The 25,913-nt window shown below is 32.6% G+C and overlaps 2 protein-coding genes across 2 annotated transcripts in view; one reads left to right on the top strand and one right to left on the bottom strand.

The window, feature by feature from the left end:
* Positions 1 to 343: 343 nt before the first annotated feature.
* LOC129226414 (uncharacterized) lies at positions 344 to 14,433 on the top strand. The gene is made up of 7 exons (XM_054861015.1): positions 344 to 592; positions 3,862 to 4,128; positions 5,874 to 6,071; positions 7,056 to 7,163; positions 8,043 to 8,197; positions 11,517 to 12,342; positions 14,190 to 14,433. The coding sequence occupies exons 1-7, from the start codon at positions 506 to 508 to the stop codon at positions 14,223 to 14,225; spliced, it is 1,677 nt and encodes a 558-aa protein (XP_054716990.1). The 5' UTR covers positions 344 to 505; the 3' UTR covers positions 14,226 to 14,433.
* A 148-nt stretch (positions 14,434 to 14,581) lies between these two features.
* LOC129225824 (ankyrin repeat, SAM and basic leucine zipper domain-containing protein 1-like) overlaps positions 14,582 to 25,913 on the bottom strand; it is a 93,429-nt gene continuing 82,097 nt past the window's right edge. The window contains exons 9-12 of the mRNA XM_054860337.1: positions 23,460 to 23,575; positions 22,992 to 23,112; positions 15,847 to 15,951; positions 14,582 to 14,948 (exon numbers count right to left, since the gene is read on the bottom strand). Coding sequence (XP_054716312.1) covers positions 14,745 to 14,948; positions 15,847 to 15,951; positions 22,992 to 23,112; positions 23,460 to 23,575 — 546 coding nt within the window. The 3' untranslated portion in view covers positions 14,582 to 14,744. The remainder of the gene's footprint in view (positions 14,949 to 15,846; positions 15,952 to 22,991; positions 23,113 to 23,459; positions 23,576 to 25,913) is intronic.

Raw genomic sequence — 25,913 nt, 5'->3', positions numbered from 1 at the left:
GTCTGGCCCCTTTTTTTGTTGAGGGCCTCCTTCGTATTCTTTCCGCTGCAACACACGAAAGTCCCTGTGCCAAAAAATATAGCGAATATAATGAAAAAGGCAAATGGGTGATGAAAAATACGAAATGCAGATATTACATGCCTAGTTGCTCAAAGCAACTTTGTTATCTGAAGGTTTTCTTACTCTCTTTTTAAATTACAGAGGACACCTTAAGTTAACTCTTCACTCCAGGAAAAGTTGAGTCTCATATTTAAGTTTGATTTTTATGTTCGTTATTTGGCAACGTCAAAACAGTAAACAACATTTTATGTCTGTCAAACCGGTCGATTATTTTGTGCAGATATGATGAATTTGCGAAGAGTTTAGGTGCTGTGAAAATTGTATATTATTACAAGCTATTTGAGATGTTTGCGCTATATTTTAGGAAATTAAGAACTTTTTCCTTTATTTATATTCATAGTCAAATTTCTTAGTTCGTTTATGTGTACGATAATGCATTTGTTAAATGGAGAATTATCAATTCATTAGACAAATTGCTCAAGGGACTTTTAGTGAAGTGTGGCTTGTCAAATGCTCCAAAACTAGAAAGAAGGTATACTTATTTTCTTTCGTTATTAACTCTTTTTCATAAAAGTATTTTAGTTGCATTCAGTAATAAAGTTTTTACAAAACATTTCTTATTTCAAATTTAGTATTTGATAATTACTTCGATGATATGTGTTGCATGTATTTTCTGTTTGAAGGACGTCAATTATATCCAAGAAACTTTTTATTCTCTGAAAACAAAATAGATAAAATTTATACAAAAAAGTTGAAGAATTACTTTTTAAGTCAATCCTTCTTTATTTGTATTTATACATGAAAACACATATATTGCTGCAACTGTCCCCTATCCACGTCAAAATAGAGGGGAAATAGAAACCTGGCACCCTAAGTTGAATTTAAAATGCATTCTTAATTAGAAAAAGCTATAAATCACTATACAGTGAAACCTGTGTATAACAATACTGTCTATAACAAAAAACCTGTCTATAACGATATTTTCCTTGGACCCAGCAAAATGTGAGCAATAATAATCAAACTGTCTATAAGGATAACCTGTCGATAACAATATTTTTTAAGGTCTCAACAATATCGTTGTAGACAGGTTTTACTGTAGAAACTAGCTGTATCTATTGTGATTTTTAAGAAGTAGAATACCAGTTTCTGAATCATTTTGCTCTTTTGTTTAAAGAACTAGAAATATTTAATATTCCATCATTAACTCGGGTGCCCATCTCCTAAATCGCAATGAACCCCCCCCCCCTGAAAAAAAAAAAACCAAACTCCTGAGTACATTTGCCTTAGAGATTTTAATAGCTAAGTCACTCTATCATTCCCTCTTCAATTTATTCTCAATTATGTTTGGTAATTATCGCAATGTGGAACATGCCAAATTGGCTCCTTGCAGTCCAATTTTACATTTTTGGACTTTTTCATGTTAGTTCATCTTATTTTTCTTTATTTGGCAGATTATTTTATGTTTTAATAGTATAGTTTATTTGTTAAGCTGATTTTGTTTCTATTTCAAACTAACTTTCAGTTTTGTATCATGGCTTGTTGGGTTTCAAATTTAAGTTTTATGTTTAAAATGATTTTGGTAACATTTGACAAACAGATTAGTGCTTTCTTTTGTTTAGTTTGGCGCGAAATTTTGAAAACACACCTTATGATAAATCACCCATTTTTGTAAACTAAGTTTTTTTGAATGTTTTTAACATGATCATACTAAGAATTGAAAAATCTTTTTGTGCTTTAAAAGCAGAAGAAAATACAACAATAAAAAGGCAAATTTGCTGGAAACTGCACGTGATCTAAGATTGCAAGAGACCTGCTTTTCAAAATAAAAGAATTGAGCTTCTTTTTTTGCATTGAAAAAGGGGTTCTTTATGACCCCAAAATATGTGTAATATAGTTTCAGGTTCATCATTTAGGGAAATCGGGTGAATTGCCCCCCCCCCCCCAATGGGTTTTGGAAGTGGGTGTGGTTTTGCTGTTTTTGGCAAAATCTACACTGAAGATAGAAAAATTTTAAATGACCAGCCTAGGTAGTTTCCTGCAAATTTGTGCCTTTACGTTGCTTTTGTGCAGGCTATAAGGTTTGTAAATAGGCTTTCAAATTTAGATTATGATTCCAGGCATAGAATGTTTATTGTATAGTCTTGAGTAAAGGATTGTAAGAGGGGATATGATTCAGTTATTCTACTTTATTAAAATGGTGGTGGTGGATGTGTATGGAATAATTTTTTGCACAGATTGGGAAACTTGGTGTCATTGTTATAAACTTTTAAAATCTCAAACGAATCTTGAAATTAGGAAAAATTGCTACGTCATCAGGATTGTAGGTATTTGGAATAGAATTGCTGCCTCCTGGTCTTAATGATATATTTCCCCCCCCCCCCCCTTAGATCACCAAGCATGCTCATGTATTACTGCAATTGGAGCTGCAAAAAAAAAAAAAAAAAAATCTAAGGAACAAATTTGAGTTTTTTCTTTTTTTTACCTCCATACATTTTGCCATTAAGAAATTTGCTGCCCCTAGGCAGTGGCACAGGTCGCCTATCCTAAGAGCCGGACTTGCCAGAAACAGCTGTTACTTGCAATAGGGTGAATATTTTTAAGAAGGCTATGGGATCTTGATTGGAGATTGATAAACTGACTAGGACCAACCTTGCTAGCAGACCCAGATGATACTGATGAAAATGTAAACACTGTTTGCAGAAAATTTTCAAAATTTACAGACAGTTTTTTTTACAACTTTCTTTATTTACCCATTTTTCCCCCCTGTAGTGTGTCTTGATTGTGTTAATTGCTTGACAATAACTTATGTTGTATGAAACTAGTACATTTATTAATTATGATATTTTAGTCATAGTGGAGGTTTTACTCGCATATATAGCCTTACTTTTTTGCTGTTAGTGAAGCAGGATTCAGGTAGTGCAGGGTTGTCCAACTGGCGGCCCACGGGCTGCATGCGGCTCGCCAACACATATTGTGTGGCCAGCCAACCTCTTATTCAGCATATTTCGTTATTCGACATTTCATGGTATCAAGACGCATCCGAGACTACTATTCTTGGTTCAGCCGGGGTCCGCGAAGTTTCCTCTTCTTCGCTCTTTTACTTCTTTCATTGTATTGGGAGAAAAAGGTACAGGACATCTACAGGTCAAGCAGTCCTACCCTGCACGCTTGTGCATACGAATTCCTAGAAATAGTATTGCCTCGCTTTGGCGGAGGGAGACAGGGAGGGAAGAGAGAAACATTTCAGATAAGCAAAGCCTGCCTGCAATTGGTAAAAAATAAAGCCCCCCCCCCACACTGACTATACGGCCTCTGTTTGTTTTGAAAAATAAATTGAGAGTTTGTTCTCGTTAACTCTCCACTCTTTTCCTTAGATAATATTGATCTGACTGGTTGCGAGAATGTTAGATTCCCGAATAAAGTTGCAGCTTGTTTGATAATCCTTCTTTTTCATTGTTTTATAATTAATAATTCAACTATTAATTGTTAGTGTATAAGAGGTCACTGCTCAACTTTTTAAAACTGCAGCCCGCCAGGTGATCAGTAACTGGAATTCTGGCCCGTGAGCTCTTTGCAGTTGGACAGCCCTGAGGTAGTGGAATGTATTTTTTCAAAGGAAATTTAAAAAAAAACTCTTTGGGTTTGCAGACAGAGGAACTTTTTATCTTGGCCTGCTAGGTAGGCACAGAGTCTGTTGCTGGTCATTACTTTTGTATTTATTTGTAGTTTATTTTCTTTTACTAATTCTCATAATATTTATTAAACATGATTTTTGATTCTTGACCTTTTTTACTGTTTCAGTTTGTTTTGAAGCAAATTGATCTTCACCATTTGCCTAAAAGGGAGCAAAGAAGTGCTCATTTGGATGCTAAACTGTTGTCCACTGTCAAGCACCCTCATATTGCCACCTATCTGGATTCATTCTATAACAGCAAGGGAAATCTTTTCATTGTCATGTGCTTCTTTGAAAATGGAGATTTGTTCACCTTCATAGAAAATCAGAATGATGTTCATATCGAAGAAAAGCAGATCGTTCACTGGTTTGTTCAAATGTGTATGGCTCTAAAGGTATCATTGAGTTTTAAATACAGGTTTAAAAAATAAGTATAAAATATAAATAGCAAAACATGAATTTGTTTCAGGCAAATTAAAGTTTGTACAATCAAAACTTTTCTAAAAGTTCTAATTTTGCATATGCTTATATGGAAAGGAAGCCCAGTGGCTCAGTGGTATCCTTTCACTTTTCCACGTCGCAGGCCTGGGTTGAGAATGGTCGATACAGCAGTTCTCCATTTTCAGTGGGTCAATTAAATGAGTACCAAGTGTGCTTGGGAACTAAATCTTGAGGGCTTCGTGTTCGGCTGACCACCTAACCGGAACATCTGCCTCGCACCCCAGAGCCCTTGGTCAGGAAGACTGCAATGGGCACTGTAAGCCTTGGCCAGGGGCGACAAATAGGGGGGTCAAGAGGGGGCGGTCGCACCCCCAAATTTTTTGAGAGGAATGATAAAAATGAGCAAATTCAATTTACGTAAAATGCCAATCAATGTTCAAGAAAAACAATCTTGCTGGCTCTCTGTAATGGCTGATGAAACTCAACACATTTCTAAACATGAGCTAGTGTTTTCCATTTTTTAAATTATTAGAAATTCATCAAGCCTTTTCAGAACAGAAAAAACTGATGAAGAATCATGGTTAATTTTTACTAAAGAAGCAATTTTCTCATATAGGCTAAATATCTCGTTCTTGTGTGCTCTGCGTAACGATGGTTATGAGAGGCCCGTGCAGTGAAGTGGCTGCATGACTTTCACAAGAAAATGCCTTGGTATTTTACATTCATTGTTACGCTCATACTTTAAGTGCGTCCATTTAATGAATGTTCATCACTTTCTTCTGCTGGAAATACATTTCAGCTGCTCAATGCATAGTATGCTTCCATAGATACTCTTTAAAAATATGTATTATTTTGGAAAAAAATATCTCACATCAATAAATATCTATTCTGAGGGCTCTTTAACTATGCAATCTCCCCCCATATCATGATTACTTGCTGTCAGCCAATATGTGTTTTGTTCCATACTGAGGTAATTTGTATTTAAGAAACTCAACCCCCCCCCCCCCAATGAAATGTTGAAATGCCACCCCTGGCCTTGACCCCAATGGGCTGTCGCGCCACTGGGTTTAGGTTTAGCATAAAAATCAAATGGTACATCTACAATCAATATTTTTATCGTGTAATTTTTTATTAAAAAAAAGAAAGGAAAAGGCATTGCCTTGGATAGGAAGTTTGGCAAAATTTTCTCAAAAGGCGTCAAGTGTTACCGATTATGATGGTTAAATATTGAAAATTTACTACACTATGAAAATTATTTTCTAAAAAAGTACTACTTATTAAAGATGACTGAATATAAAGCACTAAGAACAAAATAAATAAATAAATGACTTGCAAAAGATCAACTAATTTTGTTTTAAATGAAGCCAACCAACATCTTTATTCATTCTATTTTAGATGAGAATTCAGAAGGAACATAAGAAAAATACTAAAATTTTAAAAGCAAATAAATTTTTATTATTAAATTAAAAACAGAACTACCTAAAAAATATAATGTGTATAACTAACTATACATACATAGATGAAACCTTTTCATTAAACATTTTAATAAATTTTCCACCCAAAATTTTTTTGAATTGAAATTCAAAACATTTTTACATTCAAATATGTCCAGCCATTTCATTTCTGATATAAGCAATTTTGTTATCTTAAGTGATTATTTACACTTATTACAATGGCATTAAATCATTTTTTTTTTCAGTACCTTCATGATCGAAAAATTCTGCATCGCAATTTGAAAACCAAGAGTATTTTTTTAACAAAAAATAACCTGATTAAAATTGCTGATTTTGGTATATCAAAAGCATTGAAAGTTACTGAAGAACTGGCTGAGACACTAATAGGAGTACCTTGCTACTTAAGTCCAGAAACATATGCTGGAAAAAATATCAGTGAAAAGGTATGGCAACTTTAATTTTTCAAATATTATGTTGCTTAAAAGCACCAATATTTTTATGTGGGTATCAAACAATTTTTGAAAATTAAAGAAAAAAAAGTAAACAAAATTAGCGCTTTCTGTATTATATTTGATTACTTTAAAGGCTATTTTCATTACTTGTTTGAGTTTTGTTATCTGTTGTGATTTTGAAAAAAAAAAAAAAAAAATTGACTTAAATAAATAAATAAATAAAATGAAATGATCGAGTAAACTGGTATTAAAAAAAAGAGAAAAATATATATTAATTAGTATCTCTAGAATCTGTAAAAATCCAAATTCGGGGCAGATTGAATTCCCCATGAATCCAGATTTTTTAAATTGTGTCGTAAAAATCTGCAAGCTTCTACAAAAATGGAAAAAAGTTTTTTTATGGCTGATATTTTTGTTTTATTTTGCATTCTAAAAAAAAATGCTTTAAGCATTTTAAAGGATGTAAATGTAAAAATGAACCAATGATTCATATTTATATTGCTTAACTATATTTTACTCTTTGATCAACTATTTCTGCAACTTTTTTATTGTATGTAAAAACAATTGTTGGAATCATCGATTTATTATGTGTATTGGTTACAAATCAGTATAATAATCATAATCATGCATAAAACCCTTCCCACAATTTAGATAGTGAAACATATCATTAACATGTCTGTTTTGTTATTCATATGCCCTTCAAAAACAAATATGCTATACAATTCAATTAGAAGACAAAGTTTTGCTGATGTCTCATTTTAATTATGTAACCTTTGAAGTATTCTAATGTATTTCATATATTTTTTAAATGTAACTTTTTGTTTTTGAAATTTACTGCCATCGAATGTTTTTTATCCATATGTATCTTTGTATGACACAATTAATGTTCACAAATTAACGCATAAATGTTGTTAAAAAAATGAAATAAAAGAAATTCCAGGTAATGAGGAGCTAGTTTTTTTTTCTGTGTTTCAGTCGGATGTCTGGGCACTAGGTTGTTGTATGTACGAATTAGCTGCACTGAAGTATGCATTTGATGCTCATAGCTTGTTGGTGTCCAAGAGCATTTTTGTGAAAGAAAAAGTAAACCTTTTTTATCTTTTATTCTCATCACATCTACTCTAATGTGTATGACTGTTAAATATAATTTACATCTATTAATTTGAAAAGTATTTCTGACTACCATGTGATTTTTGTATTGTGTATCAATGATCAAGCATTAGTTAAATCATTAGTTGATCAGGCATTAATCATTAGTCAGGCAGAAAAAGTTACTGATCTGGGCATCTTAATAAGTCAGGATTTAAAGTTCAGCCAACAGTGCAGCATAGCTAGTAACAAAGCCAATAAGATGCTTGGGTTTATCAATAGATCTATTTCAAACAAATCTAAAGAAGTTCTTCTGCCCTTATATAGAAGTTTGGTAAGACCTCATTTGGAGTATGCTGTTCAGTTTAGGTCTCCTTATCTTAAGAAAGATATTAATGTATTGGAAAGGGTTCAAAGGCGGACTACAAGGCTAATAAATGGACTTTCTCACTTAGATTATGATTCCAGGCTTAGAAGGCTAAAAATGTACGGTCTTGAGCAAAGAAGAGACCGAGGGGGACATGATTCAGTTGTTTAAATTTATTAAAGATGTTACGGGGCTGAAGTTTAGCACTGAAAACAGGACAAGGGGTCATTGTTTTAAGTTATTTAAATCTCAGGCTAACATGGATATTAGTAAAAATTATTATTATAGCAGGGTAGTGGAACCTTGGAACAGCTTACCGGAAGAGGTGGTAATAAGCAAGGGAGTAGATAGTTTTAAGAGGGCCATTGATCTTCACTGGGGATTGTAAATTGACTAGGACCAGCCTAGCTGGGCCCAGAGCCTGTTGCTGGTCGTCACTTTTGTATTTGTATTTAATAATTTTTGCTCCCTTTTTCACTTATTCTTTTTTTTTTTTTTACTTTTAGCTGGCTTTGATATCTGGTATTTATTCTTCAAACCTGTTGGATATTATTTCCTCAATGCTTAGTTTTAATCCAGAAAGTCGACCAAGTGCTACTGAATTATTGTTAACTGACTATGTACGGAAGCACATTGTCATTTTCCTACAAGACACTCCCAGGTTATAATTTATTTTTTAAAATAATGTGAAAAACATTGTCTTAACTTAAGAGAGATTCCACGGGGCACACAGTCACCCCATTCTTATCCAAAAACCTGTCGCAGAGTAAATATTTATCTGTAGTTAATCACCTTTTCAGTATCCTCCTATCTAACAGTCCCCTTGGTAGGTAAAATGTTGTTTTCACTTTTCTTCCTGCAAGTGACGCAATCATTTCTTAGAATTCACATGTTAACGGGGTAACTCACACTCCCCACGCGAGCGTGTAAACGTAAACTTGCAGATTATCAAAGGTTAGAAAATGATGATTTATAGAAAATTTTAGATAAAACTGATTGGGGCAACTCGGTCACTCCGCGCGATTTCTTTTGTTACTGTTAGGTGTGCAATCTCTCAAGTTAAATGTGAGGTTAGTTCAGGGTAAAAGTTCAATAGCCATTGAAATTTGAAAAAATCTCTTTATAATGCCACCACAGTTGGGGCAAACCAAACCAGGCTGCGTAATGCTGGGATGAGGATCTGTGTAGCCTGCACAATGCTGCTAGGTTAGGTTTGCCCCAACTATAGTTACCCTTATTTATCATGCTTATTCAACTACTATTGAGGTCATTCTGTGTCAGCTGGACTAATTTTTGAAATCAATATTTTTGTAAAATTTTGTACATTGCTTTCATTATGTACAAACTTAAGTTGGATAATTTTCAGACCTCAAACAATAAAACTGAAATAGTAGGTGTCATTCTAATTTTACGCTCAGAAAGTATATGCTTGCCATACAAAACAAGAGACTAAGTTCAGATGTTCCAGGAGAGCCAGATAATAAAAACAAACTGATTGTTTGCACTGTGAAGAAATTTTGTGCTTAGTAGCACTACTAAGTTTGAAGGTTCACTAAACTAAACTTGTTGTAGTGCATACTGTCGAAATTGACAAAAAATCAAAATCTGAAATTTGAATTACTATTGGTCAGTAGAAAAATCAGTCTTTAAATTTGATACTTAGTTCATTTTTAAATTAGATAGCTCTTGCCAAAATATGAAAGTTTCAGAACTCTGGCTTAATTGCATTTGAAACAAGTCAAAGATGCTGTGAAATATTAAAGGGAAATTTTACATATTCATGAACATTCATATCCAGGGTTCGTACTCAATTTCAGAAATAAAATGAAGGAGTTTTGAAGGAGTAAAATGATATTTTGAAGGGATACTAATGGGCTACCCTTAAATGACATTCCCTTTGTCACAAAGTGTCACACTTCACCTTACTACTCCTTGTCACATGTCAAATTATAATAACTGTGATGTCACTTTTTGTCACCCTCTCTCTTCCTCTTGTCACAATTTCATGAACCCATCTCCCATCAAGGCATGACATCACTTGTGGTTGTAAATGACCCTTTTTACAATATCATAACAGCGATTTACTAAACAATTGTTTTTTTTTTTAACACAATCACTTAATAAAGTACACCTACTTCTTGAAAAAATAGCCAAGCACCATTAAAGCATGTTTTACTTCACTTATGAAATGTCTTAGTCATCTAATAATATTTTCACCTCCAACTTTTACGATTTCTATGATCAGTTTGTAAATCCCAAAAAAATAAATATTCGAAATTTTTACATCAAAATCGTCCTTATTATACCTTTGCCCTTGCGACGATGTTAAGCTGTCGATCCAAGTATTTTAAGTTACTGCCATAAAGGGAAATTATGTGGTCTTGAACTAAAAAAGGAGTTAAAACCAAAATGAAGGAGTTTGAAGGACCCTTCAAAAAATTTCCTGAATGAAGGAGTTTTGAAGGAGTATACGAACCCTGATATCTCAGGTAGAACTGAATTAATATTTTTGCTTTAACCTGCATTAAAAAGCGTTAATCTTTCTTTACCAAGCTTGAAATTTTTTTGTTGGTGTGTTTTATCACTGTGTAGAAACTAGAAGACAAAAATTGCATTGGTAGTAGTGAAAGGACCACACGTGTCTTTGTCAAGCTCAATAAACACAAAAAATAAGATTGTTTCCATTCACATGTCTGTGCAAAGCAAAAAGGTTTGAACTTTTTTTCTTAACTGTATGGAAAAACATCATCCCAATGATTTAAAAGTTAGTATAAGATGATATTAATCATTTATAAAATTAATTTAGTTCTCACTGAATAATGAATAGTCAAAAATAGGTGGTTGAAAGTAAATTTTATTCAACAACTTCGAGCGACCTAACTTATAAATTTGGAAAACTACTAACTTTGAAACTAAGGATTTAATTTGTTACTGACATGGAATAGTATATTGACTGCCAGGTTTCATTTATTTATTCATTTTTACTTCCTTTTACAACGAGCTGATGTATGCATCACCTGACTTCCTTTTACACCAATTTAATGCTATTTCCCCATTATTGGCAATTTTAATGTGATTCAATAGTTTCCTCTTTAAATGTCACCAACAATGGCCAAATGGAAACCAAGTTTGAAAAAAAAAAAATCGCCAAATATTTCGCCAATTTGGCGATAAAACTTGGCGACCACAAGACTAGCGATAAATCACCAAGTGTTCACCAAATTATAGCACCACTTGAGTTTGCATCAAAATTAACAATGATCCTCCCCTCCCCCCCCCAAAAAAAAAGGTGCAAAAGACTCCTTTAGAAACATCTGAATGCAACCAAAAAGAGAAGTGCACAACTAGACCCCACTAGGAATCAATGTACCAAATTTCAATTTTCTAGGACATACCGTTCTTGAGTTATGCGAGATACATACACGCATACATATGGGAGTCAGGAGAAAATTCGTTGTAATTAACTTAGAAATCGTCGAAATGGATATTTCTGGAGTTTATACGTTCTTAGGTATATATGAACGTATAGTGCGGTTGGAAAAAAAATTCAACCTAAATTTGAGATCACTGAAGTAGCAAAAACCTGTATTTCTCATGGAAATTCTTTAACTTCTCTTTTTAGAAAACAGATGTATTTAATTCACTGCATTTTTAGTTGTTATTGTTTAAATTCTTTTTCCACCAAAAAACTGTTGGAATGTTTTAATAGTTTTTTATATTGTTAAAAACGAAATTGGTAAGATAATTTCCTTTTGATGTTTTATTCAAAAATCTGTGGTAATATAAGGTTAGTCCATATTTATTGTTAGATGCACATACTAGGTTTTTGAATGTTAGTTTTATCGTTATTTTTATTAACCGCAACTCTATTGTGCATCTTTATTGTCCCCTGACATGTGCAATGTAGCGAAAATAATTTGTAATATAAATAATGATAATTTGTAATATTTAAAATTCTTTTTGATTCTTCCACATTCTAGGTCTGCCTCTTCAAATAGCAATGTTTCAAAATCTGAAGAAACTCAAGAAGCTAGATGCAAATATCATTTATTACCATTCATTAGTAAAGAAGATGAAATTATTGAATATGCAGAGAACAACAATGATATTTCAATCAGGACAATTCCCGACATAAATGGAAATGGTGATGGAAATGACAACAGCCAGCAGAGGGCTAATGTAACTTTTGACACAAAATTTAACATCAATAATGGCTATGCAATGTGTACAACTTCTTCAGCCAGCAGTTCTGCTAAAAGTGACTTGTCTCTTCATTATACAAAAGAAAATAAAAGCATAAGAACTCCTTGGCATTTGCAAAGTGTTAATTCTTGTGAAAGTTTAGTGCATACAGCTAAGCAAAAACTATTAGAAAAGCAAAAAGGTGAATATTCTTTTAAGATTTTAAATAATTTGTCATGCACATTAGGCAATTCTAGTAGCAGAATATATGACACACAGCCAAGTAAAATTCAATCATCAAAAACAAAATATTTGTGTGAAGCAAGACCTCCAACATCGGCAGAACTGAGTTGTGATTCCAAACTGATGACACCTCCTCTAAAATCTGATGTTAGTGGTTTCTTAAAAGATTTTTCTGAGAAGTACTACAACAACCATGTCACCTTACCCTACATATTTGATGAAAAATTTAAGGCTCATGAACCTCTAACAAGAGGAGATACAAAAGACTTGAGTATGTTCAAATCCCTTCGTCTTCAAAACAAGAATATTTCAGCAGAGATTTTACCAAAGAAAGATTCTGTGAATAATGTTTTTAAACTGAAAACAATGGAGTGCAATAAGGTAACTGTATGTTTTATAAATGCATTTATTTAGTAGTTTAATTTTTATTGAAATCTTTTTGATTATTATAGAATACTTTTTTCCACATCATCCCAAATTTTAGCAATGTGCATTAGGTTAAATCTTAAATACTGGCACTGATGTCTTAAATATAAGTTACACTTCTTGTTATCCCCCCTCCCCCTTGTCACAAACTGACAATTTCACGATCCCCCCTCCCCTCCCAAAGTGTAACATCATTTGTAGACAGCCCCTATATTGTCTTGATTTTAAAAAAAGGAAGATAAAAAAGCAAATAAAAATAGTTTACAATAATGTTGGAAAATATATTAAGTATTCGCTTTTAAGATCCTCCTCCTTGTGTACAGCATACGGTGCAAATTTTTTTTTTTTTGAAATTTACTATCTTTAAAAATCTGTATAATAAAGTTATTGGTGAAAACAACAAATTACATATCTGACTTTTGCAATTGAAGTTTTTCTTATTTTTATTTACAATATATTCGATGATTGCATACTATAAATTTATAGTTGTTTTTTTTTTTTTTTTTTTTTGGAATCAAAAATTCTTAGTTTTTATTCATACTTATACTGTCAGCTCCATTTAATTTGGCAATGGGTAAATGAATGCCCTGCTGAAAAAAAAAAATAAAACCTTTGAGAACCGAATTTTCCCCCAGAAGGTTGAACATCCCTGTTTAATTGGATAATTTTCCCAGATAATCCAATGAGACTGATCTGCTTTTTTAATATATTTAATTAGAAAATTTTGAATGAATTAAAAAAAGAAAAATGTAAAGACAAATCAGAAAATTGCTTTTTTTATGAACAAAGCTGGGAGCACTAAGTGGAAGACTTCAGAAAATGAAGATGATGAAGATGATACTTCTTCCTGCAGACACAACCTGCAGAACCTTAACCAAGGAATAATAGGCAATAATAATAATAATAACCAAGGAATAATTCGAAAATCAAAGTGAGGATATATAATGTTTTTTAAAGGTTTCGAAAAGGAGATACAAAAGTGTTCAGGAAACCCTTTGAGCAAACAATACCTTTTTAAGGACTTTTCAAGAAACGGGGGCCAAAACAAAGATTTTACCACTACTTCTTATTGGCAGACAAAATTTGGCCACTATCCCAATGTGTGCCAAGTACGGCCATTGTGGTTTAATCAGTAAGGCATTGGACATGTAACTCACAAGTTGTGGGTTTGATGCCTGCCAGTACGACACGCTGCCAGGGGCGGATTCAGAAATATGTTTGTAAGGGGGTCAAGTTTCAATGGCCAGCATTATATCTCCTATGTAAGAAAGCTTCCCTTAAGCAGGGATCCCCCTCCCCAATAAGATGAAAACCCATTCAAATACCCTCCTCCCTACAATTTATCAATGATTAAGCTCATTAGAGATGCTTCTGCTTTTGAAAATGAATAAAAAAACTGAAAATATCAATTGCTCATTCAAACAAATCCAGTCAATCCTCTGAACAGTGACGCGCTGAGAAGAAATGCCTTACAGAACAAAGCAAAAAACAGGTTAACATTTATTCCATGTACTATTTTTTCGAATTTAAAAATTTGAAGATTAGTAATAATCATAATAAAATTCTTGTCACAGGGGAGGGGGGGATCAGCTGACCCTTTGACCCTCCCCTGCACGCTGCTGATACAACATTTGACCTTTCATTTGAAAAGGAAAGGAAAAAAAAATATTAGCCCTTTTTCTCAACACCCATTCATTTGTAGTTGAGATGTGACTGAATTCTGAAATATTTGCTTTGTGAAACATTTTCTCTGAATCATGTTTTTTGTTTAATTTTTAGTAAATAATATACTTCTTCTCTAGTTTCATACAGATTCGAGAACTCGCCTCAATCAATAAACATTTGGACTGAGCTGGCATAATCTACTGCAGATGAATGCAACATTGCTTTTGGAATTTCCACTACAACACTTTGTCCATCAGTATGCTACAATTAAATTACATTGTGTGCTGAACTTTTTAAAACTATTGGATCGAAAAACATTTTGGCTATGCATAATTGGAGAAGAAATGACATGCATTCTGTATTTTTTTTCCTTTGCATTCATAAAAGCATTATAAAATTATGATAGTTTTGTCATTTCACTTTTGAAAAAATCTAATCTTTTTCTTATCATAAAAGTTTGTATCTTGTGTTTGAGGTGTAAAAGTATTTCAATGTATAAATCAAATTCAAGTCATGAAAAAATATTTTTACTGGCAAATATTATATACATTCAATGCACTTAGTTGTTCTCGGGGTGGTCTGGTTTCTTTAAATTTGTGGGTCAAAATATAGTAAATCTATTTAATGTTCAATAGAAATACAATGAAAATTTTCTTTACAAAAATATACAGTAGGAAAACATTAGATCAAATTTATAATGCTATAGGAAGAGCTCTAAACTTAAATATTGAATTTAAATTACTAAATGAATAGTTGTTTTTCCACAAAAGGCCAACAACGACTACTGAAGCTGCGGTGACTCCTATCACTGAAAGAAATATTTTTCCATACTTGGTACCTGTAGGCACTGTTTCAACAATTAAATCAGCTGGTATGAATTGCACTTTATCTTGAACCTAAAAAAAAAAGGAAAATGCAAATTTTCAGAAATAAACGATTATTGGGTAAAAGTTCCTGAAGGAGCTGGTTTATTTATGCACATTAATTCAACCAGATCTGTATTTTTAAATGCTATCTTTCCATTCGACAAAGAATCTACCTCCTGTCCTAGAAGTGGATAAGTTTCCAAAAAGAACAAAAGACACAAACTCTTAAGAAAAATCACTAGAATAATAAAGACTAGAGCCCCCCACTCATACCCACACTTCCCTACTACTCGCCCAATCCACTATTCTTAATGTTTCCAAGAAAAGGGATGAAAAGCTACAAGGAAATGTGTCCAGACTACAAAAGCTAAGGAAAAATTGCAATGGTAGCTTGTTTCTGTGAAATTTTTTTTACACATCCAAGTTGTCAAAAAATAAATTTCAAGATAACTATGGAAAATACAGTTTTTATCGGAAATGCAGGATTTTTTTTTTTTTTTTTTTGAAACGTCAAAGCTTGACTTTATTAAGAAAAACTTATCATGTAAAACAACCTTGGGAAACACAAGCTATCTATTGCGATGATTCCACCCCCCCCCCCCGCAACTGCTTTATTTAGTTCTTTCTTCTGCCTCTTTCACCAAACTGCGTGGAGCTAAAATTTGCTTATGTTCTTTGTAACATTCTAGATGCTTTTCGAGGCAATAGTGCTCTGTTTTACCCCATTCTGTTTTTTTAAACTTAGAAATATTGCTTTGTTTTACATTTTCCTTTTTATCTGAGTGCAAAGAACTTCACATAAAACAAGGAAAATTTTACATAAATGTGACCATACATAAAATGTTCTTCCGTTTCTTTCGTGTTATAAAATATTTTTTATCCAGCTGATCTAGACTTGAAATATATTGGTTTATGTAAATATCCTTACTTTTTCCAGGTGCATTTTCAAAAATCTCATCTCGTCATTTAGAAACCGAACATTCTTCAAACCATCTTCCATTTCATCCAATAAGTCATGAACATTCGCTGAATCCTAAGTGTTACAATAAATGCACAAAATGTTTAAAAAAAATAAATATCATTAGTAAAGAATTCGAACACACTATTGAAATTTTGAATTACAATGAAATAATATTAAATAACAATGAAGATAAAACTAAGTAATGCATCGTAATGCATCTAAGTAATGCATTGATACTAGTCACAAAAATTAAAGTTTTTGTGACTAGTATCAATAAACCAAAGTCTTTGTAGGCTTATCAGCTATAGTTTATCTGGGATTTTGGAAGATAGGCACACAGAATACAGTCAAAATTGAAACAAGTACATTTTCCCCCTAGCTGATGCCACTTTTCCAGTCAAACTCTTAATCCTATTAAAACGCTTTTATAAATTTGTACCTAGCAAATGAGAGATGATGCAATGATTTAGCATTCATTCTTTTGATTATCTCAAAGAAATATCGTATTAATAAATACTTGGGGCATTCTAAGCAAAAAGCTAGTTAAACAAGGAAATTAGCCTTTTAGAAACAATAGTATGCACATGGAAATTATTGATTAATACCCCCCCCCCCCCAAAAAAAAAAAAAAAAAGTGTCTCGCTTTGCAAAAAGTTGACTCCACAGCAGTATAAGCCTACATTGCTGCTAAAAAAAAATTTAAGAAACAAAAAAATAAAATACCTCTAAAAAATCTATTAATAAATTGATAGAAAAAGATTTTCAAATTGAAATTTTTTATCTGATCAACGAACAGAACAGCAATCTTGAAGAAACATAGTTGCGTATTTGAACAGAGTATATTTTGCTATTTTAAGCAGTAGTACCTTTCAATCGGATAGGAAAAATAGTGCAACAGTTTTTCATTAATCAGTAAAATTATTATATTTATGATTTACTGAAGATGAACTTTAACAATAGGTTTATCTTGGTGATGCACAGAGTTATGAAACACACTCTGATGCAGATATCATTGTAGGATTGACCAGACTGGTAAATAGGAACAATACATGCAGTGATGATGAATGTGATGCTAACTTCCATCATTCTGTCAATACGAAGAAAGGGGCTGAGATGTTAGAGAAAGTTTACATAATACAGGGAAACCTGTGTAAGTTGACCTGTGTAAGTAGTGGTCAACTTAAACAGGTGGTTAACTTACAAAGGTTGATTTATATGATAATGGGCAATTCCGTGCCTGAAAAAAAGCGGTCAACTTAGACAGGTGGTCAACTTACAGGGGTGGTCAACTTCACAGATTTTCCTGTATGAAGAATAAAATTAAATCAGTGCAATGCAACTAGTGCTATCTTGATTATTGTTGACAATTTTGCAAGGTAAAGGAAATGACTTTAGGGTTCTTATTTTACAGCAAATATTTAAAAAAATATTTTTTAAGAACTGCATATAAAAATAACAATCACTAAATTCAATTTACTTTTATTATTTGCATTTAACAAGTCATCATAATAGAAAAATGAATTACTTGTACATTAGATAGCATTTTCAGACATGTTCAAATTGGATATGACAAGAGGCTTCTGTATTCAGAACAATATCAAAAGGATTTCATTCACAAATACAGCACAACCTTGCTATCACGACACCCGAATTTCACGACACTCCAGATATCACAACACTTCTCCAAAGTCCCGAACTTATGGCAAATCTCAATGTTAAGTGGCCTTGGACTTCACAACTGTGTTTCATTGTGAAACTCCAGTTACCATGACATTTAGGGATGTTTAGACAGAATGAACTTTTTCTCATCACAGAAATATTTTCAATAAAATAATGAAAATATCTAGAAAATGGTATTTGTTGGAGTTTCTGGCAAGCGATAAGAGAGTTGTGTAAGCTCAGGCATGCCACCTCAACAACGACTGGGTGTTTACATAAGGCCTAGAAGTGAGATTTTAAATGTGAGGGATTATAGAAAGGAATGCAAAGCAGACGGATTTGAAAACTGGTCTAGAAAAGAAGCAAGAGGAGAAAGATCTCAGTTACAGCTGTAATTAGTCATAGGAAGCTTCTTTCATAAAAGAAAGAGAACAACCTAAAAGTATAAAAGTTTAAAAGCAGGGTATTAGCTGTCAAAATCTTATCAGATTGAGATCAAAAGTGATGAGTTCTTTGATTTACTTAAAAATTAACTTCTTAGAGAATAGGATTGTTTAAATTAGAAAGTATTTTAGAGTGAATTAAAAACTGAGTGGAGTTTTTTCTCTTATGCATTTAGCCTTGTCTGACAATAATTAAAAACAGCATGAATTGAATATAATAATTAATATCAATTCATTAATTAATATATTAAATGTAGTTTTAAGATTAAGTGATTGCCTTTTGGCACATCACATTAAATATTACTCAACTACTTAATTTACTTTAAAACTATTTCGGGCAAGACATCACTCCAGTTATGACAACACTCAGCAGACAATCCGGAGGGGGACGTGATAAGCAAGGTTTAATTGTATACAAGGTGCCCACAAATAACTGACGGCAAAATTCATTTGTGCATAATCTGCATTCAAAATGTTCTTTAGTGTTGGCAACACTTAATAGTTTTAGTTTAATTCTATGATCAATAGCGCAAATGATTTTTTGAATTAAATTCCGTTTTATTCTTTGCATTATTAATATGGATGCTAAATGACGTTTAATTCTTGAACTGCATTTAAAAGGTAAGCGGAATTGTGAAATTTTTAAGAAACTGAAGTATTTAAATGTATTAAAGAGATTAATTGAAAGAACTTTAAAATGGATTAAAGAAACAGGTAGTGTAGAAGGCATTGTGGTGGAAGAAAATGCAGTGTACGATCAAAAACATTAATAAAATGTGTCCGCGAAAGAATTCAAAGAAATCCTGCACAATTTGCCAGAAAAATTTCATGAGACCTAAATTTATCAAAAAATATGGCTGGAATCATCATAAAACAGTATTTAAAATTAAAAGCTTACAAGAAAATGACAGTTCATGGATTAACAGAGAAAAATAAAGTTGAAAGACTAAGAAAGTGCAAAGAACTGCTGAAAAGACATGCTGCTAATGAGATAATTTTTTCGGATTTTTGCAACAAGCATCCAGACCCCGAAGAGTTCCTATTTTTCCTACTTTTTAGAGCTCTCTCCTTATTTTCCTACTTTTTCCTTTTTTTCCCTACTTTTTTCTTTCTTTAGTATAGCATTTCTAATTGTGCATTGATTCTTAGTTTTGCAATGCCGCACCGATAATTTTCTGCATGTTTCAATTTTGAAAAGCAAAAGAAACAAGCGGCTCCTGAACTTTTCTTTGATTGACTACAATAATTTCTGGAAAAAACGTTGCGTCGTTTGCGTGTTTAAAAGTGAAATTTTTGTAAGTGACTTTTTTGCCGTTGCGGCGTTTATGATCGACTTTTCTTTATATCGCCCAGACTTCAGTCCTATTGTTTTAACAAAACAATAAAGAAATAGAAACTGGCACATTCTGATGCAATTATATATCATTTACACGTCAATTAGAAACTTTAATTGAAGTAAACGGCCGACTGCTCAAAAAGTGCCGGAAAAGCCGAAAATATTTCCTATTCCCCAACTTTTTGTACAGTTGATCACAATTGAAATGGAGCTCTGTTTAAACAGAAAGGCATTGTAAAACCTTGAAAGAAATGTAAGAAAGAAAAAAATGAAAAACCTGTACACTGTTACATGTTTTATTGATGTTAATACAAAATAAAAGCGATAGAAATTCGCAAAAACGGACCACTTTAAAAATTATAGCGGAAACTAACTTTTTTTATACAGAAATATGATTATTGTTCATTCAAAATTGTAAACATGATTTTAAAATTAAAAAGAAATTATTTTCTTTCCTTGCAAAGAGTATTTGCAGAAAAAAAAAACTTAGATTTGCAAAACGTTCCCGATTTTTGGAGAAAAATCGGAAATTAATTTAAATGCGAGATTCCATTTTTATTTCTTCAAATTTTAAAAGTTGGGAGATAGAACCACAAGCATAAATGTATTGTATTTTTTAAATGGGTATTTTCTACTCTGATGTATCATCAATATCGGTGGAGTTGCTCATCATTTTTATGTGCTGCGTTTCTGGCAATGCGGCATTTCTGAACATTAAATTTTTTTTGACAGATCTTTCCGGGGTGCGGAAATTATACCGATGCGGCGTATCTACTGCAAGTTATTGTACTAAAGGCGCCTGATTAAGGGGGGGGGGGAGAAAAAATATATGCAGACATTTGATGCCAGGTGCTCCCCTTCACTCTCAATTTCGTGAACAAGTTCCGAATGAATATTTTTGTTTTATGGTGAGGATTGAGAGAAACTATATGCCTTCCCTTTTATGCACAGAGAAACATTAGTAACTGATCTTTATCTTTGATAAAATGTTACGTTTACCATGCATGGGTTTTTCCTTTTTTTTTCGGTGACAAAAATTTTGGAACAAGGAGGTAAAAAAATCATCAAACCAATAAAACAATATTCGTTTTTATTGCTTGATTAAAATTAAAACTGGCCCGTCATCGAAGGATGTATACTGAATGCAAATTTTATCTGAAAACAACAAACACTGTACAAACTTGTCTAGTTAAGCATTAACTTTCCAAAGCCAGGGACGGGAGAAATAGACCCCACTGACCCCCATAAATGACGTGACTGAAACAAAAATTTATGTTAAATGCTAAAAATATATAACATAATACAATTTAGTTTGCGTGTTTCGTTATTTATTTAACTTAATATAAATTTTATGTGCCATATTTAAGGACAACTTTATTTTAATTCTGCATTTTCAGTCCTTTTTCCTTTTTTTTTTCAAATTCAAACATCTACTCCTGTTTATGCAAGAACTCATGTCAACTGCTGATTATTTTTAACTAAAACTAATTTAAAAATTTGCTTTGCTTTTTGTATCATAGTTTATGACAACAGGAGCTGAAAGTGTTAGTATTTTGAAATGATAAATGGATGCTCTCGAAGGAATGTTTTCGTTTTTGACAAAACAAATCTTCAACAAAAATGGTTTTATTGCACAAAAATATGAGTTTCATTAAAATTATTATTATTATTATTATTTTTTTTTTTTTTGCAATCGCGTTCTTTATCATTTTATTCTGTCACACTTAAAAATTTTATTACTGTGTTGTTGAAGAGTGTTTCTTTGTTTGGATTTTATTTTCATATTTTTGTAATTAATATCTTTGTTTCCACCAGCTTTTTTTTTTTTTTTGATACTGATGATTCTCAGCTTATTTCGTTTTGTTTTTGCAACTCTGTCTTTCATTAAATTCTTTTAATACTTCAAAAGTACTGTTGGTTAATTTTTGGGACAGTTTTAATTCAAAAATACTGTTGGTTTATTTTACATTAGAAATAAAATTTACGCTGAATTTGTTTCCTCTTGACGTGAGTGTAGTCCTATCTCTTCCTATTTTTTCCTACTTTTTTAAGTGATTTTTTTCCTACTTTTCCTACTTTTTTAATTTTTCATTCCTTATTTCCTACTTTTTTCCCCAAAAAAACCACTTCGGGGTCTGAACATCTCATAATAGGCAAAATAACAGGATTTATGCAACATCAATGCAGAATATCAGTTCAACAAAAGAATTGTTCAGAGGTTCCAGAAACCATTTTCAGTAATGGTTTGGGGTGCTATAAGCAAGAGAGGAAAGCTGCCCCTTTTTTTTATTGAAAAAGGTGTGAAAATTGACAAAATTTATTATTTACAAAAAAGTATTGAAATTTCACATGATTAAAGAATCCCAAAAATTATTTTAAAATATTCATTCACATTTCAGCAAGATTCAACACCCGCCCACTAAGCAAAGATTGTTCAACAATGGTTCAAACAGAATTGTCCACCTATATTTTCACAGAAGAATGGCCTGCATCCAGTCTTGATCTCAATCCTCTGGACTATTGCATATGGGAATATATAGAGAATAAATTGAGAAACCTAAAACCAATGTCCACGATTAAATTAAACGAGCTGATGTGTGCCTCACATGACTTCCTTTTACTCCATTTTAATGTCATTTTCCCATTATTGGCAATTTTAATGTGATTCAATAGTTTAATCTCTAAATATTAAAAACGATGGCCAAATTAAAACCAGATAAAAAAAAAATCGCCAAATTTTCCGCCAAGTTGGCGACAAAACTTGGCGACCAAAAGACTGGCGATATATCGCCAAGTGTCCGCCAAATTGTAACACCACTTAAGTTTGCATTGATATTAACAATGATTTCCCCCCAAAAAGGTGCAAAAGACCCCCTTAGGAACATCCGAAAGCAACCAAAAGGGGAGGTGCACAACTAGACCCCACTACGAGTCTATGTACCAAATTTCAACTTTCTAGGACATACCATTTTTGAGTTATGCGAGATACATACGCACATACGCACATACACACATACGCACATACATACAGACGTCACGAGAAAAGTCGTTGTAATTACCTCGGTGATGGTCAAAATGGATATTTCGCGTGTCTATACATTCTTAGGCCCTTTTCCGCATGTGGTCGAATCGAAAAAAAAACTCAACATTCATTTGGGGGTGAGCAAAATGGAAATTAAGGGCGATTTTTGAGTGAAAATTTTTTCGCGAATACAATACTTCCTTTTTTGTAAAAGGAAGTAAAAATTTACTGCTAAAGATATGGAATGAAATTCCATTCCTTGTAGTGCATGCCGCTGCAGAAGCCTTTCCAAAAAGATTGTCATCCGTGGTTACAGTTAAAGGCGTGATAATAGAAACCATTACTTAAACATTGATCAACAATGATGTTACTTTTATTTAACATTTATTTAATCATTATAGAAAAACTTGTACTACAGTAATAAAATTTTTTTGAACCGTTCGTTATTTGTAAGCACCCTGTATAAAAAGTGTACAAAAAAAAAAAGAAAAACAACACACACACACACACACACACACACACACACACACACACACACACACAGAATGTTACTACCACAAAATTGAAAATATTTCAACATGAAAATAAAAATTTACACAAGTCTAACCAAATTATAATGGAAAAAAAAACTAATGACTAACTATTCACTTACTTGAGAAAGTTCTAATATTCTTGGCTGAGACTGAATTTGTTGTCTAATATATATTATTGAACTTGATATGTACTTTAAATGCTTTGCAATGTTGGCCATCATAGCTACAGCATCAGGGCAACTAAAAAAAGAAGAGATACATTTTATATGATGAGGGTAGACTGCAAGCTGCCAAACAGAAAGTCACTTTTCAAAAAAGGGTCTAAAAGCTAAAGCAGATAAATAGACCTGGGACTCAGCTTCGGCGGTTTGTAAAATTTTTGGAGCTCTGACAAATTAAAAACATACAGTTTTCGGGATAAAAAGTTTGCAGTATGGTTTTACCAGAAATAGCTCATGTGCAACTAATTTATTGCATTCCTATGACAAATTCATCATAGTTTTAGACAATGGAAAGTATGTAGACAATGGTTAAATAATTATTTTAAAATATAAAAAATAATTATTTTAAACGAAATTTGTAGTTACCTAATATACTGCTTTTGTCTTAAGTTTGGTAGACTAGAATTTTCCCAATCTTTTTTATGCACAGCTTTACAAGCTTCAAGAATTTTTTTTCTTGTTCCTATTTGCTTGATACCAACCTACAAAATAAAAAGATAAAACAATTAGTGTATAGAATGTTAGAAGTCTTAATATGCTAAAAATTTTCTATAAAATTTATCTAAGCAAAGCCTATGTCGAATTGCTACAGGGTTCGTACTCAATTTCAGAAATAAAGTGAGGGAGATTTGGAGGAGTTTTGAAGGAGTAAAATGAGCTTTTGAAGGAGTACTAATGGGTTGTCATTAAATGATGTCGCACTTTTTTTCAACATATTTGACCCCCTTCCCTCTTTACCACAAAGAGTCGCACTTCACCTAACTCCTCCTCTTGTCACATGACATATTTTTTCATAAACACAGTGTTACAATAACTGTGTGATGTCATTTTTTGTCACCCTCTCTTCCCCTTGTCACAATTTCATGAGCCCGTCTCCTCCTCAAGCATGACATCACTTTTGGATGACCCTTTTTACAACATCAAAACTGCAATTTACTAAACAATTGTTTTTTTAACACAATCACTTAATATGGTACATCTGCTTATGTAGTTTTAAATATTTAAATAATAATTAGGCAACCTTACTTTTGCTACTGAGAGTGTGGTGGAGGGAAAAACAATTATCATAAAACTTGAAAAAATTGCCAAGCACCAGTTAAGCATGTTTTACTTCACTTATGAAATGTCTTAGTCATCCAATAATATTTTCACCTTCAACTTTTATGACTTCCCTGATTAATTTGTAAATAACATCTTTATGAAAAAAATTAATATACGAAATTACTACATTAAAATCGCCCTTATACAATCTCCCTTGCGACAAAGTTGTCAACCGAAGTATTTAAAGTTGCTGTCATAGAGGAAGATTATGTAGTCTTGAACTAAAAAAGAAGGAGTTAAAACCAAAATGAAGGAGTTTGAAGGGCCCTTTAAAACAATTTCCTAAATGAAGGATTATTGGAGGAGTTTTGAAGGAGCGTACGAACCCTGTGCTATGTTTACTGTGACAAAATGACCATTAAACTATTACAAAAATATAATCTAGTTTTTTTTTTTGTTGAATAAGTTTGAAAATGTTCAGCACATTTATTGCAATTTTAAAGTAAAATTTGAAGGTGCAGTTGTTTGAACATTAGATTTGGGCATTCAACAAGTTCCAGAAATGAAAAATTATCTTATAAGCTTTGTGCTACAATATGATTAAAGTGAAAAACCAATGTAAATAAAGCACAAATTCTGAAGAAAATACAGCATATAGCTATTTCAAGGCTATAATGGAACCTCTTCAGCAGTACAGTGCAAAAAGATCACCAACACAACCAAATGCCGCGAGAGAGCTCTGTATCTTCATCAAAACTTGTGCTTTATTTACGCTGGTTTTTCACTTTAATTATATAGGTTCTAGAAATCTTTACAAGAAAATTTATGTTTTAGACATTTTATTCTGACTTTAGAATACAGCATTCCCTCCCCTTATGAGTAAATGTACACACAACCAGGGCCGGATTTGGAAGTGTGGAGGCCGCGGGGCAACAAAGGAGCGGAGACCCCTAATCAGGGTTCGAAAAGATCATCATATTTTCGAAAATACCTGATACTTTGATATATATCCGAATATTTTGATATATATGTATATATCTGATATTTTTGACACGTGAAAGTTAGGATATTTTGTAAAAATTTTACTGTGGGGGCCACTTTGTTGTGGAGGCCCCGGGGCAGTAGCCCCACCTGCACTCCCCTAAATCCGGCACTGCACACAACAAAACCTAAATAAGTTATCACATGGAGAAAACCTAGATTTCCTTCGTTTCCTACAAGGTCTTATACACAATAATGTAAAATAACCCTTCTTTACTCTTTCCCAAAACAATAATACTGGAATAACTTATCTATATAAATAAAACAAAGAATATATATATATATATGTGGAGATGAGCTTCATAATACTAACTGTGACTGTGCGGCTAAATTGCGACGAGCGGAGCAGATTGAAAACAAGACAAGGAAGACGCGAGTGAAAGATGTTTGTTGTGTAGACCCTAGACACCGAAGTTAGACATTTGTTTTTTGTGTTTGTCATGTGTTTATGTTCGTATTTATGTTCGTTTATGTACTGTTGATCCTTATTAAATGTGTTTCATGAAGTATTTTTGTGTTATTTGGGATAAATTCCCATATCTATCTATCTATCTATCTATCTATATACGAGGTGCGGCTAGAAAAAAACCGAACTAGCAAAGGTGAAACAATAAAACGAATGCAATAAGGCTGAAAGTCGCCTGGCCTGTCACGTGACTCTTGCTCCGCCTACTGCTCAAGTTTCATCTGCCTCCTGCACTCAGTCTGCCCATGGCATCTGTTCTAAGTAGTTGACGT

Source organism: Uloborus diversus, chromosome 7 (genome assembly GCF_026930045.1).
Source record: "Uloborus diversus isolate 005 chromosome 7, Udiv.v.3.1, whole genome shotgun sequence".
NCBI lineage: Eukaryota > Metazoa > Arthropoda > Arachnida > Araneae > Uloboridae > Uloborus > Uloborus diversus.
Note: the sequence above shows the minus strand (reverse complement) of the source record. Positions and strands in the feature narration are given on the sequence as shown.